This window comes from Ursus arctos, unplaced genomic scaffold (assembly GCF_023065955.2).
Source record: "Ursus arctos isolate Adak ecotype North America unplaced genomic scaffold, UrsArc2.0 scaffold_11, whole genome shotgun sequence".
Classification (NCBI taxonomy): domain Eukaryota; kingdom Metazoa; phylum Chordata; class Mammalia; order Carnivora; family Ursidae; genus Ursus; species Ursus arctos.
The window spans coordinates 51633714-51654431 of NW_026622775.1; the positions used below are offsets into that span (position 1 = coordinate 51633714).

General features: G+C 42.5%; 2 protein-coding genes across 2 annotated transcripts; both read left to right on the plus strand.

Moving 5' to 3' along the window:
• Positions 1-5864: 5864 nt before the first annotated feature.
• LOC113255509 (tripartite motif-containing protein 60) lies at positions 5865-7280 on the plus strand. Its single transcript, XM_026499100.3, has one exon. The coding sequence runs from the start codon at positions 5865-5867 to the stop codon at positions 7278-7280; it is 1416 nt and encodes a 471-aa protein (XP_026354885.2).
• A 12083-nt stretch (positions 7281-19363) lies between these two features.
• On the plus strand, positions 19364-19885 carry LOC113255455 (putative tripartite motif-containing protein 61). Its single transcript, XM_026499080.2, has one exon. It carries the CDS (start codon positions 19364-19366, stop codon positions 19883-19885), a length of 522 nt encoding a protein of 173 aa, XP_026354865.2.
• The last annotated feature ends 833 nt before the right edge of the window (positions 19886-20718 follow it).

Genomic DNA, 20718 nt, shown 5'->3' on the forward strand with positions numbered 1-20718 from the left:
AAATACTCTTTAAAGCCATATAGCTGTTCTGATTTCAAAAATTCCATTCCTATTTTTTAAAATATACTAGCTATAAACCTTGGGCAATATTCTTAAAACTTCCTTTCATATTTACCCAGCCCAAAAGTATCCATAAAATACGGAATTTTATTTTTTTAAATTTATATGTATGTAATCTCTACACCCAACATGGGACTTGAATTCACAATCCTGAGATCAGGCATCCCTCACTTTTCCAACTGAGCCAGCCAGGTGCCCCCAAATATGGAATTTTAAACAAAGATTAGGGACCTTGTTGTGACAGTGTTACTCATGAAAAGTTAGATTGGAAAACAAAAAGAATTACAAGACACATTACTTTAGTGTGGGAGAGGAAAAATAGTTATCCCTCTACCCCTCTAGGTTTTTGGCTGAGACCCCCATCTGTAATAAAAGAGTAACAGGAGAAAAAAAATTAATTATGTACTCACATCTGTATATAAGGGAGACTCACAAAGGTGAGACTCAAAAAGGCAACCAGGCAGTTCATCCTGAATGAACTAAGGAAAGAGATCTGGAAATAGGGGAGGAAGGTGATTCACAGGACAGTGAAAAGAGAAAATGCATGGTAAAGTTGGCCCTGACAAGGATTTAGTCTCCCAGGTGAAGAAGTTACCTATACCGAGTTCTCTTCCTCGCACAGGCCCTGTTTGTGTTGTAAATTGCGATTACAAAAGGGTAGCTTCTAGTCTGTTTTCAGAGCTTCTGTGTCTGTTTTTCAAATAATCAGCTCAAAATCATCTTTATGTCAAAGAGGCATGTTTTGGGATAGCATATCTTGCTATCCTCCAATTGCAATATAATAAAAATGTTTAATGTAGGGATGCCTGGGTGGCTCAGTCTGTTAAGTGTCTGCCTTTGGCTCAGGTCATGATGTCTGGGTCCTGAGACAGAGCCCAGCATCTGGCTCCCTGCTCAGCGGGGAGCCTGCTTCTGTCTCTTCCACTCACCCTGCTTGTGCTCTCTTTCTGTCAAACAAATTTTTAAAAAAATCATTTAAAAATGTTTAATGTAATACCTTATTGCTTCTTCAAAATTAGAATCTATGCAAACTTTCTTTGCCAAACTACCATGAGTAATTAACACCTTTTTTACTCATGAAACGGTAAGAAACAATAAGATGTATAGTGTTTTTAGACTAAAATAGTGCTATAATATATACTTTAATACATTACATGATATTATAAGTATGTAGGTAGTTGGGCTAGATTTCTAGAAGCTTTATAAGATTTTTCTAATAATACTTGTGTCTATGGGTTCCCAAGACTACCTTACATTCAGACATTGCTACAAGGACTCGGGGGCTCAGTGTAAAGTGTACTCACAGTTAAGACTGAGTATAGTGAATGGACGCAAAGCAAAATTGGCAGAAGGAAAAGTCTCATGAGTTGAAGTCTGGAGGAAACCATAACAAACATTCAACAGTTCTTTCCCAGTTAAGTCACATAGGACCCATTTAATTCCTTTAGCAACAAGTTACGATAACACATGTGAAATGTCCACCAGGAAAGCTCTTAGAAGCTCATTGTCCAAGGCTTTTTTCTTTGGGAACAGGTCATGAGGTCAGCCTCTGCTTAGAATATATCACATTTCTTGGTTATCAGAACGAATGCTGGTAGCTAGCATAAACCGCATTAGTTGTACCAACATTTTAGGCTCAGTGAGCCACTGTTAACCAGGGAATGGTGGGAACTGTTCCAAAATCCAACTTCTGAGACAGGAGCCAAGGGGCACCCTTGCAAGCAGGCCTTTCTAAGGACGGCAGCCTTAGGCCTGTTGTGGTCCCTCTTCTCTGCACAATACCACTTACTCTTCTGGGCAGGCGCTGCATGCCATCCCCAGTGCACTTGGATGTATTCACCAACCCAGAAGTTCTCTAAACCTTAAACCTCAACATTTAGCGGTTTTTATCCAGGTCTCATTGCATTTGCACGGTTGATTAAATCACTGGCCCTTGGTGATTGCAACTCCAGAGCCTCTGCCCAAGAGGATGCAGGTTAGGGCTGATAGTCCCAACCCTCTAATCTTGCCTAGGCCTTTCTGGTGACCCACCTCCATTCTGAAGTTATCTAGGGGTCCTCAGCCATCACTCATCTCATTAGCATGTAAAATGAACCCTTACCACTACCACGGTGAGTCTAAGGATGTTAAGAGCCCTATGTCAGGAACCTGGGCCAAAGACCAAATAGATATTTCTACTTATGTCACAGGAGTACCAAGAAGAGCGTAGTGTGCTTAATGGTTTAATATGCTAGTAGTTAATAGCAGTTAGTATTATGACTTTGGATAAGTCTGTTCAATTCTCATCAATTTAAGTTTCACAGCTATAATTAAGGATTTCAACTCCCAACTGTCAAGGCTTAAGATTTCACCCTACTCGAAGCAAATAGGTTAGCCTGTTGATGTTCATGGTTGCTGCCAGACGACACACACTCCTGGCTCAGACACGGGACTCAGTTACTACTGGCACAGCCCACAGCTTGAGCATCAGGTTGGTGTCGGTGCCACGTATCTCCCAAGTCTCCTGAGCTGGATGCTGTGTACACCATAGGTTTGTCACAGCCAAAGAACTCTTTGAGTTTGGCTGTCCACTATTACAGCAAGCCTGTTCTTGGTCCCCCGAGGAGACTTTGCCTCCTTTTTCAGGGAAGAGAAATGGCCCGAGTGAAGAGCAGTGAGGGCCCTGCATTCTTGGCACACCAAGAGACCATGCAGGGACAGTCAGGGCCTGTGTGAGAGCACCTCTCCCAGCACTAATTGACAAAGTTGGGAGGGTTTAATTGGGGAGAGTCAGTGACTGTGTGGAAGGCACTCAGCACAGTGTTTGACACACCAGAGACTTTTGAGCTCTCTCCAAAAGCCTTAGAATTCCACCTCTTGAAAATGTGAGGAAAGGGTCGCTAGTTAGAGGGAATACCGAGGTGGGAGATTAACACAGAAGAGTCTAAAAAATCTTGAGCCCTGCCAGATCAGAGGAAGTGGAGATACGAGCTGTGGGTCAGTCTATGTTGGAAAACCCACCTTCTACCAACCCATTCCTGCCATCCACACACAGGACACGAACCCTGCTATCCACACACACGTGTGGATGACAGTGGCCAAAAGATCTGGCGAATTACTTGGATTCAAGGTATGTGTTAGATACGTGTTAGACGAGGTGAGTAGAAACCACTTCCCTGAGGAGATAAAATTGGAGAAAGAAGATCAGAGGGAAAGGCCAAGGTGTACAGAGATTTCTGGATAGATGGTACATGCAGTTACCTCAGCATGTTCAACCAAGACAATTACCACTGCAGTGAAACAAGGAGGATAGAAGTCAAGGTCAGAGTGACAAGTATGGTCAGTATTCAGCCTGTTAAGAAACATGGGAATCTGGATGACAGATACAAGGTACCTCTCTGTACTATCTTTCAAAGTTCCTGTGAATCTATTATTATTTCAAAGTATTAAAGTTTTAGAAAAATCACCTTCAGGCTCATCCAAATGTTTAACTCAAAGGGAAGTGGTACGGGGGTTTGTACACCATGTTGAGGAGTTGAGGATTTCAAGTACCTTTAGCAACTAGAGGAAGCCCCCCATTGGGCCCCCTGTTCAGTGGGGAGTCTGCTTGTCCCTCTCCTGCCCCTCCCCCATGCGTGCTTGCTCGCTTTTTCAAATAAATAAATAAAATCTTAAAAAAAAAAAAAAAGAAACTGGAGGATTTTAAGCTCTAGAATGTTACGAGTTATATATTCCAAGAAAGTTTTTATTACTTGAATGGATACAAGGGAGCAAGAACGGAAGCAGGCTGACCAGGTAGAAGGGTGGCACCCTAATCCTCTGGCAGCTGAATGCAGCTTGGGGGAGGTTAAGCTGCTATGCTAGGTCCCTATATCTTAAAAAGTGGCAGCCTGCCCAAATAATACACAGTAAAGTCAATGAGTAGAAAGAAAAGGGACATAAGTAATTGTGTATCCCAATGCTCTGAAAAATGAACTACACCACTTCTCTTTGATTTAAACATTTAGATGAGCCCGAAGGTGATTTTTTTTTTAAACTTTCATACTTTAGAATAGTAATAGAGTCACAGGAATTTGGAAAGACGGTACAGAGAGGTCTCATGTATCTGTCATCCAGATTCCCATGTTTCTTAATACTATATCAAAACCAGGAATTGGATATTGGTCAAATAAGTATGCATAGTTTTTTTTCTTGTAGAGTTTTTTTTTTAAGTAATACTTCATTCAGAGTAACATTCAAAGATAATGACCCCTTCCTCTGTAAATACTTCAGAATATATTTCTTAGGAGTAGGATATTTTCTGTAGCTATGATGCAATTACTGAATCCGGGGAAATTTAATTTTGATGTTATTGTTATCTAATAAACAGTGCATATTCAAATTTTTGCTATTCTATACTATCCACTTTGTTTATTTTTTTTTTAAGATTTTATTTATTTGACAGAGAGACAGCCAGCGAGAGAGGGAACACAGCAGGGGGAGTGTGAGAGGAAGAAGCAGGCTCCTAGCGGAGGAGCCTGATGTGGGGCTCGATCCCAGAACGCCGGGATCACGCCCTGAGCCAAAGGCAGACGCTTATTGACTGCGCCACCCAGGCACCCCTGTTTTTTAATTTTTTAAAAAAGAACTTATTTATTTGACAGTGTGCTCTCTTGCACAAGCAGGGGGAGGGGCAGAGGGAGAGGGAGAAGGCAGCTCCCTGCTGAGCAGGGAGCCCGATGTGGGACTTGATCCCAGGACCCTGAGATCATGATCTGAGCTGAAGCCAGATGCTTCACCAACAGCCACCCAGGCACCCCTAGGCTATCCACTTTAGAGCAGTTTATCTGCCTATCTAGACTCTAGAAAGTTAAGATCACAAATTTCTCGTTGTTTCTTTAGTCTCTTAATGTAGAAGTTCTCCCTTTTTTTTTTTTTCAGTGCCATTGCATAGAGTTGAAGACCATTGACTTGTTCAATGTTCCCATGGTTTAGATTTTAGTGATTGTTTCCTTGTGATTGAATTGAGGAAGGGGCGCCTGGGTGGCTCAGTCATTAAGCATCTGCCTTCAGCTCAGGGCGTGATCCCCGCGTTCTGGGATCGAGCCCCACATCAGGCTCCTCCGCTGGTAGCCTGCTTCTTCCTCTCCCACTCCTCCTGCTTGTGTTACCTCTCTCGCTGGCTGTCTATCAAATAAATAAATAAAATCCTAAAAATAAATAAATAAATAAATTGAGGTGAATTTCTTTCTTTTCTTTTTTTGGGCAGAACTACTCTGTAAGTTATGTTTTCCTCATTGCAGCCATCAGTTCGTCCTTTCATTGGTCAGGAGGAATTCTTTAGATCTCTACATTGTAAAGGCACTTATTTTTCCTCTCTATAAATAAAATATAATTGTTAGAGTGATATTTTGAGATTTTATGAATATATTATTATCCAAGAAACCTCACTGAATACTTTTTACAGTTATTGATGATTGTTGCCTAAATTAATTATTATATTGTGATAGCAAGTCTAGTAGATTTTGAAAATTAAAAACTTTTCTCATCCACAGGAGTGATTGCCCACTTGGACCTGTGGCTACTTTCTTGAAGAAGAAAGTTGTTAATCTTAAATTTAGGCGAGCTCCTCTGTGTGTGAGAGAGCTGCAAACAGTGAATCCTTCTCGCCCTCAAGCTAAGGGGCAGGACCCGAAACAAGACTTCAGTGGCTGCCATCAGCGTGCTGGGCCAGTGAGAGCTAAACCTGTGAGGTCTGGGGGAGGATATCTACTCACTGGGTCTTGAGCTTAAGACAGGCCTTGCCAAGGGGAGCATTCTTGCCCACCACTTCTGTTGTCGGCTCAATGGAATTTGTGACAGGCCTGGTGCAACTCCAAGAGGAATCTAGCTGCCCTGTCTGTCTGGATTACTTGAAAGACCCAGTGACTATAAACTGTGGGCACAACTTCTGTCGCTCCTGCATCAACATGATGTGGAAGGATCTAGATGATACTTTCCCCTGTCCTATCTGCCGTTTTTGCTTTCATAACAAAACCTTCAGGAGCAACCGCCAGCTCAGTAATTTGACTGAAATTGCTAAACAACTGCAGGTCAGAAGGAGCAAGAGGAAAAGGCAGGAAGAGTATTCTGTGTGTGAGAAGCACAATCAGTTTCTGACCCTTTTTTGTGGGAAGGACCTAGAGGTTTTATGTACACAATGCAATTTCTCTGTTCAACATCAGAAACACTACATTTGCCCCATTAAGAAAGCTGCCTCTTTTCACAGGAAAATTCTAGAATATAGCCTTGAGCCCTTGAAGGACAACATGGAACGAGTAGAAAAAGTGATAAGTCTTCAAGCCAGCAAAATAGTGGACCTGAAAAAGAAGGTAGAGTATAGGAGAGAAGAAATCATTTCCGAATTTGAGCAAATTAGACTGTTTCTACAGAATCAGCAGGAGGCTCTTCTTGGGCAGATGGAAGATGAAGAGAGGGACATTTTAATGAAACTAAATGAGAACCGAAGAACATTTTTAAATCACGTTTCCGCATTAAAACATCTGCTGAAGGAGGTAGAGTGCAAGTGTGTGCAGTCAGAGCTGGAATTACTGACCCGCGTTAAGGGTATCTACTACAGGTACCAAAACCTAAAATACCCTGAGCTCTTTGTGTTCCAGTTAAAGAAATACGGCTTTAGCCTTCCTCCACAGTATTCTGGCTTGGACAGAATGATCAAGCCATTTCGAGCAGATGTGATTCTAGATCTTGAAACAGCACACCCTCAGCTAATTGTCTCTGAGGATAGAAAAAGTGTGCGATATGGAAACAAAAAAACTCACCTTTGTTACAACCCAAGGAGGTTTTATCTCCGCCCTGCTGTCCTGGGTTCTAGGAGATTTAGTTCTGGCCGGCATTACTGGGAGGTAGAAGTGGGAAACAAGCCTAAATGGACCTTGGGGGTGTGTCGAGACTGTTTTCCTAGGAATTGGGGGAGTAGGGCGGTAGCTGAGGGTGGATTGTGGGCAATTGGGAGATGTTTTGAAAGCATTTATGTTATTCTGGGTCATAAAAGAACCCAGCTTCTGCCTGTAGTAAGACCCAGTAAGATTGGCATTTTTCTGGACTGTGAGTTGGGTGAGGTTTCCTTTTACAACATGAATGATGGATCTCTTCTCTATAATTTTAATGATTGTTTCATAGAAGCCGTTTGTCCCTATTTCTATGTTGGAGTAGATCCTGAACCTCTTAAACTCTCTTCAGTAACAGATGATGAGCGATGAAGGACCTGGGGACAATACCGTTTCAGTGTCGGGGTAGCTTAGCCAGTAAATTTAGTCTCAGTAGTCCTGGACTCTTAAGGTTTACTGCTGAAAAACCAGAACAGATTTTTCTCCTTCATTTTTACCGACTATTAAAACATGGTAGTAATGCCAATTTTATAGATGTTTTAGGTATCAATGGCCAAGTGCTTTGAATTTCTTAGATAAAGTGTATGAGAATTATACTACTTAGTAGATACAACAAAGTATTTCCTGTTGAAATTGCCAAAAGTTGTCTTTTAATTATAGTCATTCTTTTACAGTTGAGTAAGTTGTTGTCTTCACAGTCATCCTTACCATGTATCTGCCTTTAGTGGATTCTTCTGTTTACTTCCATAACTCTTTTTTTTTTTTTTTAAGATTTCATTTATTTATTCGACAGAGACAGCCAGCGAGAGAGGGAACACAAGCAGGGGGAGTGGGACAGGAAGAAGCAGGCTCCCATCAGAGGAGCCTGATATGGGGCTCGATCCCAGAACGCCGGGATCACGCCCTGAGCCGAAAGCAGACGCTTAACCGCTGTGCCACCCAGGCGCCCCTACTTCCATAACGCTTAGTACCATATTTCTTCTTTCTTTATTGAATGTGTCTATTATCAGTTGACACAGTTTGACTGATTACTATAGATACTGAGGATTTGGCCTTTAGAGGCCCTTTCCCTACACACATTTATACAGATCAAAGATAGTCTAATACTTCTTTTCCTGGTGGACATGGTTCTGGATTTCACATTCCAGTCTGAACAAGCTCCCTATGTGTATAGCTTTCTCTGTCCCCACTATCCTGGGAGTTGCCTCTGTTCTTGAATTCCTTGTTGGTTTAATCCCGTGTCTTTCTACTTGTTTATCTTTTCATTTGGAGTGTCATCCTACCCCTGATATTTTAAGATTTGGGGGATTTTGCATGTTTCAAAATGATTTTGTTCTGCCTATACTGAGGTGCCAGTTAAGCCAGATACACATGGCAACTTTGGAAGTCGTATTACCTAATTTTCAAAACATACTGTTGCTCTGAGAAGTTTGATACTGGTCTGATTCTTGATACTTGGGTACCATTTTCCTAGGATGTTTTAAAGATCTTTTTTATTCCTAGTGTTCTGAGCTTTGTCCATTTATTTTGCTGAGTGGTGAGATACTCTGTCAGGATTCTTCAGAGAAACAACCAGTAAGATGTATTTTTTAGAGAAAGATTCATCTTAAGGAATTAGCTCAAATGGTAGTGGAGACTGGGCAACCTGTGAAGATTGGCCTGGCCAGTGTTAAAAAACCAGCAACCTAGAGACCCAGGGAAGATGGTGTGCTTCGGTTCAAGTCTGAAGGTCATTTCCTGGTAGAACTCCCTCTTGGCTCAGGGTAGGTCAGACTTTCATTCTATTCACTCTTTCAGTAGATTTGAGGCTCTCCCACATTAGAGGGCAATCTGCTTAAAGTCCACCAATTTAAATGTTGGTCTTGCCCAACAACTCCCTCAGAGGAACATCCAGAATAATGTTTGATGATGTACCTGGCACCGAGGCCCAGCAAAGTGGCACGTAAAATTAACTATCAGGGATATCTTCAGTCTGAAATTGTACTAGGTGAGCAAAACTAAGATTCCTGTCCTTGAGCAACATACTTCCTAGAAGGGAGAAAAAAGATAATCAAATAATCATAAATAATTGATACAGCAACTTAGAAGCTAATAAAGTACAGTGGGTACAGGGAAAAGTAAATCAGTGTCCAGGGAGTGAGGTACTATGGTGGAAGGCGTTGGCTGCCTGAACTTGGGTGGTCAGGGTAGGCATTTTAGAGAACATGGACTCAGCAGAACTTTGGATGAGGGAATAGCAGTGGTGGAACGCTGCAGAGGGAATGGGTGAAGCAAATGTTACAGGGAAGGGATTGGCACACCAGGGACAGCGAGGAAGCCTGAGAGTTGAGCGAGTGCGGGAGGAGTTGTGAGGTCAGAGAGGTGAGTTGGGGGGGGGACCACCAGCCTTTGTAGGGTCAAATAGGCCATTTTAGGTATTTTAGTTAAGTAAATGGGTCCTTCGAGGCTTTTGAGGGAGAGAGTAACTTTATCAGATTTTCCTGTTAAAGAATCTCCCCTCTATCTACCCTGGCCTACTTGCTCCTCCTGGAACATAGTAGGTGTGGTTAGTTTCTTGTTTAAGAATTTTATCTCTAGTATTTTTGAAATTGTATTTTGCTTCCTATATTTACTCCTCTAACCTCCTTCCTCCTGGTTATTTGGTCTCTGTCCTTCATGTCAGACTTTTCATGTTAGACTGATAAATGTTTATTCATAACTAAGTGTAAATACTAGAAATCTCATTGAAAACTGCATATATTTGCATTTTTATAAATTTGAATAGCACACATTCTTCAAAGAATAATTATTCGGTTTATAGCTGTATACAGTGAACCTTTTGATGTATATTTCTAGTTGCCCACCCCCTAACCCTCAGAAGAATTACCATGGTATTCTGGGGCACCTGGGGTGACTCGGTTGAGCATCTGCCTTTGGCTCGGGTCATGATCCCAGAGTCCTGGGATTGAGTCCCTCATCAGGCTCCCTGCTCAGTGGGGAGTCTGCTTCTCCCCCCTGCTTGTGATTTCTCGCTCTCTCTGTGAAGATTATCTTCGCCCACCTGATAGAGTATAGTTCATTGTAGTATATTGCATTTTTAAAAGTTATGTGAATGGGTGCTGCTGCAACATGAGGCCCTGCCATGCACCTTGGAGCTCTTCTATGATGTGCTGTCCCCCTACTCCTGGCTGGGCTTCGAGGTCGTGTGCTGACACATCTGACACATTAACCTGCAGTTGCATCCAAGCGTCATTGCATCGATCATGAAATACAGTGGATACAGGCGGCCAGCTCTGCCTCCCTGCAAAGCCCAGTACCTGAGAAATGACGTTAGGCTCCTGGGAAAGCATGTCCAGGTTCCCATCCAGTTCCCCAAGGATTTCTTCTCTGATCCTTGAAAAAGGAATTTATTGGCCCTGCGATTCCTCACCATTGTCAACCTGGAGCACTGAGAGATGCTGGAGAAAGTGTCCAGGGAGCTACGGATGAGCATCTGGTCATGGGATGAAGATAAAATTATATATATATATATATATATACACACACACACATATATATGAAAAAAAATATATATCACATATATATACGTGTGTGTGTGTGTGTGTGTGTATATATATATATATATATATATATATATATGAAGACATATGGATTCTTCTTGGCATTTTGTTCTTCAGCTTACCTTAATGCTATAATGTCTTTGGGGATTTTATTGGGATTACACTGAAGCCGTAATTTTAATTGGCACCTTTGCTATATTGAGTGTTCCCCACACATGCCTATGGTGTCCTTTTGCATTTATAAAGGTATTCCTTAATACCTTCCCCTAAATATTTATGATTTTCTTCACAATACATACTCATTTTAGATTAATTCCTAACTATTTAATATTTTTGATGCAATTGTAAAACTTCCACTTCTTTTGAATACACAGTGTTGCTGATGAATACACAATGATGAATATACAATGCTGATACACAATGTTACATTAGTTAAATTAGTTTCCGTGATTGGGTAAGTCTATGTTACGCTGTGCTCATCACAAGTAGCTACCATCTGTCACCATACAACACTGTTCCAATACCATCGACTATATTCTCTCCTGTACCTTTTACTCCTGTGACTGACTCATTCTGTAACTGGAAGCCTGTATCTCCCTTTCCTCTTCACCCATCTTGCCCATCCCCCTAACCTCCTCCCCTCTGGCAGCCATCAGTTCTCTGTAGTTATGAGTCTGTTTCTACTTTTTTTGGTTCATTTTTCCATTTGTTATTTAGCTTCCACGTAGAAGTGAAATCATATGGTCTTTTTCTTTCTCTGACTGACTTCACTTGGCATAACATCTAGATCCATCCGTGTGGTTGCAAACGGCAAGATCTCGTACTCTAACAGCAGTGTCATCTTCCATTTGTATGTGTGTGCTCTATATAGCACATCTTTATCTGTTGGTGGACAATTGGGGTGCTTCCCTATCCTGGCTTACCTACCCTTACGCTGCAATAAACATGGGGGTAAAGTTTCACTATTTAAACATTGTATTTTCTGTTTGTTGCTTACATATTGATACACATTACACATACATTTTACAGTAATCTTGCTAAAAATACCCTCAAGATTTTATCTGGATTCTTGTTTTTTTGGTTTTAAGATTTTATTTATTTGATAGCAAGCACAAGCAGGGGGAGCAGCAGGCAGAGGGAGCCTGATGCGGAACTAGATCCCAGGACCCTGGGATCATGACCTGAGCCCCCTGGGCACCCATTCTTGTGAGTTTTCTAAAAGACAATTATGTTTTTGCAGATAACACCTTTGTTTCCTTTCAGTGCTTGAGGTTTTCAGCAGCACTTTAACTGAGCTCGTTCCAGCCTTTCTAATTGATCTGTCGGGCTGTCACCACCCAACCCATTGACCAATCATAGCATCACTAAAGTAGAACAGCTAGACAGTATGTGTACACTCATTTGAAATTTTTTGAACAACATTGCATCACCTATGAATTGTTCTTGCTGCAAAATTTGAATCTGAATTCAACAAACCCTTGCAGCTACCTTTAGTTGATAGCAAATACATGGAGTAGAGGGGAATAAGCTAAATGCACTATGAGGGAACAACACAATTATGTGGAAATTATCCAGGCGAATGACCAAGGCAGTTAAGTAAATAATACCCCCCCCCCAAAGCCAGTTGGAACTGAAAATTTCTATACTTGATTTTAGCCAAAAGGGCAAGAAGTAATGGAACTGAACATTTCTAAATGTGAAACCTGGGTCTTTGGTTCGTGATTTGAACAAACCGAATTTTAAAAGACAATTAACGAGCCGCTAGGGGAAGTTTGAATATGGATTAAGTTTTTTTTTTTAAAGATTTTATCTGTTTGAGAGAGCAAGCATGCACACGAGCAGCGGCAGAGGGAGAAGCGGGTTCCCCACTTAGCAGGGAGCCCGATGTGGGACTCCATCCTAGGGTCCTGGGATCATGACCTGAGCCGAAGGCAGATGCTTAACCAACTGAGCCACCTACCCCTGGATTACGTATTAAAAGCATTGATTATTTTCTTAGGTATTATAAAGGTGTTGTAAGATAATGTTCACTTTTTTTTTTTTTGAGATTTAATTTGAGAAAGAACTTGGGGGGAGGTGCAGAGGGAGAGGGTGAAGCAGACTTCCCACTGAGCGGGAAGCCTGTCACGGGGCTCAATCCCAGGACCCTGAGATAATGATGCAAGCTAAAATCAGACGATAACTGACTGAGCCACCCAGGTCCCCCAGTGTCCATATTTTTAGTAGTAGGTGCTTTGGTATATATATATATGTGAATGAAATGACAGCAACCAAAAGGGGAAAATCAAACAGGAATTAACATTCAATAAATGTGGATTAATGAAAATACACTGTTTTAAAATTTTTCTTTTTGCTTCTGTATATCTTTCAAATGTTTCATATTATTTTAATAGTAGATTGAGAGGTACCACATTCTGCTGCATAAAGGAATGAGAAGAATGGTTTTGGGGTACTTGAACATTATCTGTAATACTTAATTTTTTTAATATTAAAGTATTGAATCAAATACAATTTTAACAGGTATTCTACATGAATTAGTTACACATGAGTTTGGAAGAAAGCATTTATGAAGGAAAAATCAATACTCTTCGATATTTTGACATTTTGTTCCTCATGTATTTTTTGCATTAATTTTGATTTTAAAAAATACTGCCTTGGGGCACCTGGGTGCCTCAGTCGGTTAAATGTCTGTGTTCGGCTCAGGTCATGATCTCAGGGTCCTGGGATCGAGCCCCGAATCAGGCTCCTGCTGCTCCCTCTCCCTCTGTGCCTCCCCTGCTCCTGCTCTGTCTCTCGCTCTCTGTCTCACTCTCTAACTCAAATAAATAAAATCTTAAAAAAATTAAAAATATATTGCCTTAAAATAGTGTTTGTCTTCAATACTGAGTTTGTTGGTTACCCCCTTAAATTTTTTGCCTAAAGTGAGTCCTTCGGTTTCCTCCCCCTGGTCCCAGCCTTGGCACTCAGCACAGAGATCAGAGCTGGAACTTGGCTTGAGAGCAGTGATTCTGGGCACATCAGAATCCTTTTTAACCACGTGCCCACCTCCCGCAGTCCCTCCCACTACCACGAGGGAAGCCTGCTTCCGCCCTCTCTTCCCACAAGGTCTACCTCTCCTCTACCCTGTCAACACACTCGATCCAAACGGTGCAGGAACACACTTGCATTTGAGTGGGTTGGTTTATCACCCTCGGTGAGGAACACACAGCATGAAGAACCTCCCGAGAGCTTCAGTGAGGTGGTGGTGGAAAGGACTTATTTTAGGATTTGGGCTGTGTTAGGTGATTTGGAGGATCTAAGGAAACAGGGCAGTGCTCTGATAGGATGCTGGGAGGAAGAGGATTCTATGACTGGAGTCTTAAATCATGGGCTGAAGCGTAATGGGCAGAGTTATCAGTCCCATTCTCCAGGAGACGTGGGTATTTGGTCATTTTTGGTCATGTGTGTTCATGATGTGCCTGTTCTTTTTTGATAGTCAGATCCAGTAAGAGTAGTCTTGTTTTTGTCTTGATCGGAGATCAGAGCGGCCCTGTCTGATGTTGCTAATCTGTGAAATTGATGGAAGCAAAAGCTTGATAATAGTAGATACTGTAACTCAAAGCATTTATTCCTGAATCAGAGTTGAAGAGTTGATTATGTCAGTTCTCTCGGGCTGGATAGCTCCAGCTAAAGTCTGCCTGTGCTCCCGCCACCAGCACCATGGAAATTGGAATTGTTCCCTCAAAATATCCAAGGAAATGAACTGTTAGGGTTTAGAGTCAAATGAAAGCATTTTTTTTTTAAGATTTATTTTAGAGCTGGGGAGGGAACAGGGAGAGGGAGAGAGAGTCTTAAGCAGACTCTGCTGAGTGTGGAGCCCCACGTGGGGCTCGATCTCACAACCCTGAGATCACGATCTGAGCTGAAACCAAAAGCCAGAGGCTTAAGGGACTGTGGCACCCAGGTGCCCCTAAACAGATCTTATTTTGTATTTCTGATTATATGAATACTGGTAGAGAATGAGAATGACTATGTTCAACATGTATTAGTGATCTGTTGCTTTGGTGAAGGACTAGAAACTTGAAGAAATGGCAAATGAGGCACTCAGAGAATTCAAAAGGTTATATGTGGCCTCCTGTTACTTCATACCAGTGGTTCTGAAAGTGTTGTTCCCAAACCAACATCAGCATCACCTGGGAGCTTGTTAGAGTTGTAGCTTCTTGTCCCTTCCCACCTTCAGACCCTCTGAATCAGAGGGTGGTTGGGCTTAGCAATTTGTATTAATAAACACTACCTGATTCTGATGCGTGCTGTAATTTTAGAATTGATCTACAAACTCTTTTTTTTTTTTTTTTAATTGAGAGAGAGAGTGGGGGAAAGGGAGTTTGGAGGGTCAGAGGGAGGGAGAGAATCCAAAGCAGACTGCATGTCCAGCATGGATCCCAACACGGGGCTGGATCTCATGCCTCTGAGATCATGACCTGAGCCAAAGCCAAGAATCGCACGCTTAGCTGACTGAGTCACCCAGGCGCCCTGTGTACACTTTCCATATGATTTCTCTCTTGAGGCCACAATTACTTTTTATCTCTTGAGGGCAGCCCCCAGGCCTCAGGCATGTAAACATGGGCTTCTCTACACCCCAAACAGCCAAAACCCAAGCAGAGCAAGGCTGGGTGAGCACCCAGTGGCTGCAGGTGAGCTGGGGCTCTGGAAGGGGCTGGAGACTTACCTGGACCCTAGTTGTGGTCACTGCACCAGCTGAGGCTGGGAGTGGGGTATCCTGGTGAGGCTGCTTTACCAATGTTTCAGGATGCTGGAGAGGGTTGCTCAGTGTCCCCTGAGAAACAGGGAATAGAAATCCCAGAGCCCCCACCACCTTGGCACAGGTGGAGGTGCAAAGAAGCTGCTTCTGGCAGCTGTACCGTAAGTACCTGGGATTCCTCCTTGGGCAGGCCACATACACTACGTGTGCTGGTGGAAGTCAGGCCAAACCAGACTTGGCCCCACCCTAGGAGTTGGGAGACACAGGGAGAGGGAGCTGGAACAGAGTGAACCAGAAATAGAGAATTTAGGAGACTGTCAGAGAATGGAAGAGGGGAAGTATATGTTGGGTCATTATAGGTCATGTTAGGGACATAGGGTTTTTTTTTTAAAGATTTTTTATTTATTTATTTGACAGAGATAGAGACAGCCAGCGAGAGAGGGAACACAAGCAGGGGGAGTGGGAGAGGAAGAAGCAGGCTCATAGCAGAGGAGCCTGATGTGGGGCTCGATCCCACAACGCTGGGATCACGCCCTGAGCCGAAGGCAGACGCTTAACCGCTGTGCCACCCAGGCGCCCCGGGATATAGGTTTTTGCTGAGTAAAGTGGAAAGACACTGGAAGGTTTAGAACAGAAATGACACGATCAGTTTATATTTTACCAGGGACTTTGGCTACTGTGTTAAAAATAGATGGAAAGCAAGAAACCATTAGTAAGTATAATAATCGAGACAAGAAGTGATGATGACTCAGAGCAGGCTCTGAGCAAAGTAGATAAAATAGATAACAAGCCCAGGAGTTCCGGTATGGGCTGCCAGATAAACTACAGATGCCCACCTAGATTTGAATTTCAGGGGCGCCTGGGTGGCTCAGTTGGTTAAGTGTCTGCCTTCGGCTCAGGTCATGATCTCAGGGTCCTGGGATTGAGTCCCACATCAGGCTCCCCTCTCCTTCTCCCTTTCCCTCTGTTACTCCCCCTGCTTGTACTCACTCTCTCTGTCAAATAAATAAAATCGTTAAAAAAAATTAATTTCAGATAAATTTCAGATAAATTTAGGGTGAGTAGTCCTATGAAATATTTCAAATGTAACTGGTTGTCTTGCATTTTTATTTGCTGTATCTGGTCACCCTAGTTCTGATTTACTTGAGAAGTAATGGAGATCAGGAGAACCTATGGAGAGAGATGTAAAGAAATGGCCAGAAAGGAAAGAGTAACCTTGAGTGTGGTAGACTGAAAGCCAAAGTAAGAGTGTGTAAGCACGAGAGTTACAATACAAGTATGTCAGATGCTGCCGTTAGATCAAGCATGTTGAGGACAGAAAATGACCACTGAATTTAGACAAGTAGATCTCATTTATAAATTTAAGAGGAGAGGTGTTCTTGGAATGGTGACTGTGAACACCTGCTTTTTCTTGAGTTGAAAAGAAACGAGAAGAGAAATGGGGAAGTACAGAAAGCTCTTCCAAGGAGTTTTGCTACGAAAAGACCAGAGGAATGAGCTGGTACCTGGGCAAGAGGAGTTAGATCTGTAGCAGATTTTCTTTTCTGAGAGGGGAGCAATGACACCTCATTCATACGCTGATACGATAATCTAGCGAGAGGCATAACTTGATGCAGGAGGGAGGGGCAATGACTCCAGGCACGTCAGGGAATATAGAGAGGATGCACAGACGCCCATGTTTCATATACTATACATACACACTATATATGAAACTAGGAATGTACTGCCCATGCGGAGAGTGCCCCCCTCCCATGACAGATACAAAGGGAGAACAGTGTAGTGTACTGCTACGTCCAGGATTTTTGGTACGTGGATCCTGACAGCTTGTTTGCTCTCCAGTACCTTCAATCAGTTGCTTTGTGTATTTTATCTGCTTTCATAGTTGTTCTTAGTGGAAGAGTTAGGCCAGAAGCAGAACTCTTTCCTTTTATACCAGAAAATTTTACACACATTAAAAAATAGATTAGCAAAATGAACCCCTGTCTACCCATTATCTAGGATTAATACTTATCAACTCTCAGGTGATCTTGTATTATCTATACCACACTCTTTTCTCTCCTGCACTAATTACATTTAAGTACATTTGATGGGGCGCCTGGGTGGCTCAGTTGTTAAGCGTCTGCCCCCGGCTCAGGGCGTGATCCTGGCGTTCTGGGATTGAGCCCCGCATTAGGCTCCTCCACGGGGAGCCTGCTTCTTCCTCTCCCACTCCCCCTGCTTGTGTTCCCTCTCTCGCTGGCTGGCTATCTGTCAAATAAATAAATAAATAAAATCTTAAAAAAAAAAAGTACATTTGAGCCAAGTAAGGATTGTCTTTTTAAAAATATTCATCCTCACAATTAAAGCAATTCTTTTCTTCATCATATACTCAGCCAGAGCTCACATGTGCATGATTTTCTTGTTGCACCAGACAGACTTTATTTTAAAGATTTTATTTATTGATTTTAGAGAGAGAGAGTGTGGGAGAGCAGGGGGAGAGGCAGAGGGGCAGAGGGAGAGGAGGAGAGAGAGCAAATCTGCAGCAGACTCCCCGCTGAGTGCAGAGCCCGATGCGTTGCTTGAGCTCACGACTCCTGAGATCATGACCTGAACCGAAATCACCAGTGGGACGCTTAACAGACTGAACTACCCAAGCGCCCCAACAAATTTTTTTATACACGTTCTGATTTACAAGCCGATTGCAGGCTGCACTTACTATCAGATTAGAAAGATATGAAATAGAACAGCTTCCCAGAAGTAGAGCACAAGGTACTTCTCTTCTGTGGGAATCTTTACCCCCACCCCCACTTACCAGGTGACCCATCAGGATCAAGGAGACCAGATCCATGCTGGACAGGTGGGGGAATCACTGGATAAAAAGCCTCACGGATCAAGACATAGTTTCCATGGTCCTTTCAAGGGACATATCTAATCACAAAAGTCACCATACTCAAAAAGAGACAAAGCTAGAGTGTTCCCATGAGGTATTTTTAGTGCATTTTTTGTTTTTTCAAGACCAAATGCAATTTACCAATTAGGGATCATTTTTGCCATAAGCAGTGTTGTCTAGCAGCATAAGTGACAAGCCACCTTGTGAGGTTGCTAGAGGAACAGAACTGGAAAATGGACAAAATTAACTGAAGGCTAAACGTGCATAATAGGAAAGGAATTTTGTGAACTTAAAACTATTTTAAGGAATAATTGACATACAACTAACTCTAGGTTTTTATAGTATAACATTGGTAAGTTTTGACACGTGTAGCTATCCATGAAACCATCACCACACTTAAGATAATGACTGTATGCAGCAACTCCCAATGTTAGGGGCCCCTAATAGTCCTTCCACCCCCCTACTGTCCCACCCTTAGGCAACCACTCTCTTGCTTTCTGTTACGCCATTAGATTACATTTCCTAGGATTTTATTTAAACGAAAGAATATATAGTATACGTACAATTTTTTGGAGGGAGGAGGAGGATCTGGTTTCTTTCACTCAGCATAATGATTTTGAGTTCCTTCATGTTTTCTGAGTCAATAGTTTATTCCTTTTTGTGATAGTATTTTATAGTAGAATTCCTAAACATTATTCTACTGTGAGGATATACTGTTTCTTGATCCAATTACCATTTGTTGGCCATTTGAGTTGTAGTTGTGGCTGTTACTTTTGTTATATTTGTTCGATTTTACAATATCTTCTTTTGAAACAAAATCAGTATGTACGTCTGTATTTCCTACTATATTTCTTAGGTGGAATACATCTGTAAAAAAATTTCCCCTCATCAACATTTCGGTTATTAATAACGCAGGATTTGTACTGAAAGGACAGCGTTCATGCTCTGCTGAGCTTCAGTTTTAGGTGACACTATCTTCTGGACCATAGGAACAACGTGTGACATGGGTTATGGCTCTTGTCTGATTGATAGGACTCCATAACTGTCCTTCAGTTGGGCTGGCCTGAGATGAGAAGAGAAATGCCAGGAATATCTCTGCTCGGTGTATACTGTGGTTCCTCATGGAAACGTCCTCTGAGACTAATGGGAACAAGGCAGAAGTATAATAAGTAGGGGCGGTGGCTTGCTGTGTGCTACCTGCTAGGAAGGAGAGTGAGGCTGAGGAGTCGTTAGCTTCTCATTTTTCCCACGTCAGGAGAACCAGACTTTCTAATGGGGATTCCTTTGATAAAAATCTGACTAAATAATGCCCTTCAAAGCCTCCCTGGTGGAGTTCCAGGCAGAGGCCAGCTGTCCCATGTGCCTGGATTACCTGAGAGACCCAGTGACCGCTGACTGTGGGCACAACTTCTGTGGCTCCTGCATCCACCAGTGCTGGGAGGACCTACAGGACACCCTCCCCTGTCCCGTCTGCCTCCACCACTGTCCTGACAGGAACTTGAAGAGGAACATCCGGTTAGGTCACGTGACTGGTATCCTCAAGCAGCTTCCCGCCAGGAGGAGCAAGAGAAGGCTGCAGGGAGAGAAAGCCCTGTGTGAGCAGCACAGTCAGGCTCTGGCCCTGTTCTGTGAGAAGGACCTGGAGCTGCTGTGTCCCCAGTGCAAGGTCTCCCCCGGCCTCCTCCTCCTCCAGGGGCCACCACGTGACGCCCATCGAGCAAGCTGCGCTGGCCACGGGAAAAAGCTCCAAAGCTACATCGATCCCCCGCAGAAGCAGGTTGAAGACACTGAAAGGGGGTTAGAAATTAAAAGTTTCAAAATCATTTGAATTGAAGATAAAGATGGTAAATCAAAAGGGGCACTGTTTTCTAAATTATACTCTGATCAGAGTATAAGGGAGGAATTAGTTCTTTTCAAAATACAGATTGAAGAGAAGGCTATTCAAGAAAAAAGAATGAGAACAATTCTCAGAGCATGTTTCCACCCCCAAAGAATCTACCGATTGAAGCAGCAGAAGGTTGTGAGCCGTCAGGACAGGCGTTACTCACAGATACTGAAAGTAACTGTAACAGTTATGAAAACGGACATTCCATCAGTCTCTTCACATATGAATTAAAAAAATGTATTTTTCTGAGTAGTATTTTAACCTACAGAGAATGATCAACCTATTTAAGGTCCATTTGACACTAGATACAGAAATTGACCCATCTTATCTCAGAAAATAAAAAAAGTATGCCATTAGGAGAGACGAAAACAAACTTCCCTTACAATCTCAACTTCACTTTTTTTACCAGCTGTCCTGTGTCTTCAGAGGGTTGATTCTCTAAGGCTAATTTATCTTATTGTTCATGGGCTCCCTGTTGGGCTGCTAAGTCCCATTGTCTGTAATAGGGATTAGATTATGGAAATAAACTGGAGGGGAAAACAATCCTCATGGAATTGAATCTCCTAGTTTGAAAACATATCCTTGTCTCTTCACAGTTTTCACGAGGGGCGATCTGGCACCTGAGCTAATCAGCCACTGAAATTGTCTTCAGTAATTTCATTACTCATCTGGCAGCAGTTACTTGACTATTCGGTCTTCACGTCTCTTTGCTTAATGACTGTTTTGGCAGTGAGATTGGTTAAGAATCAGCTGTGATTCTGTACTAGTTTTCTGCT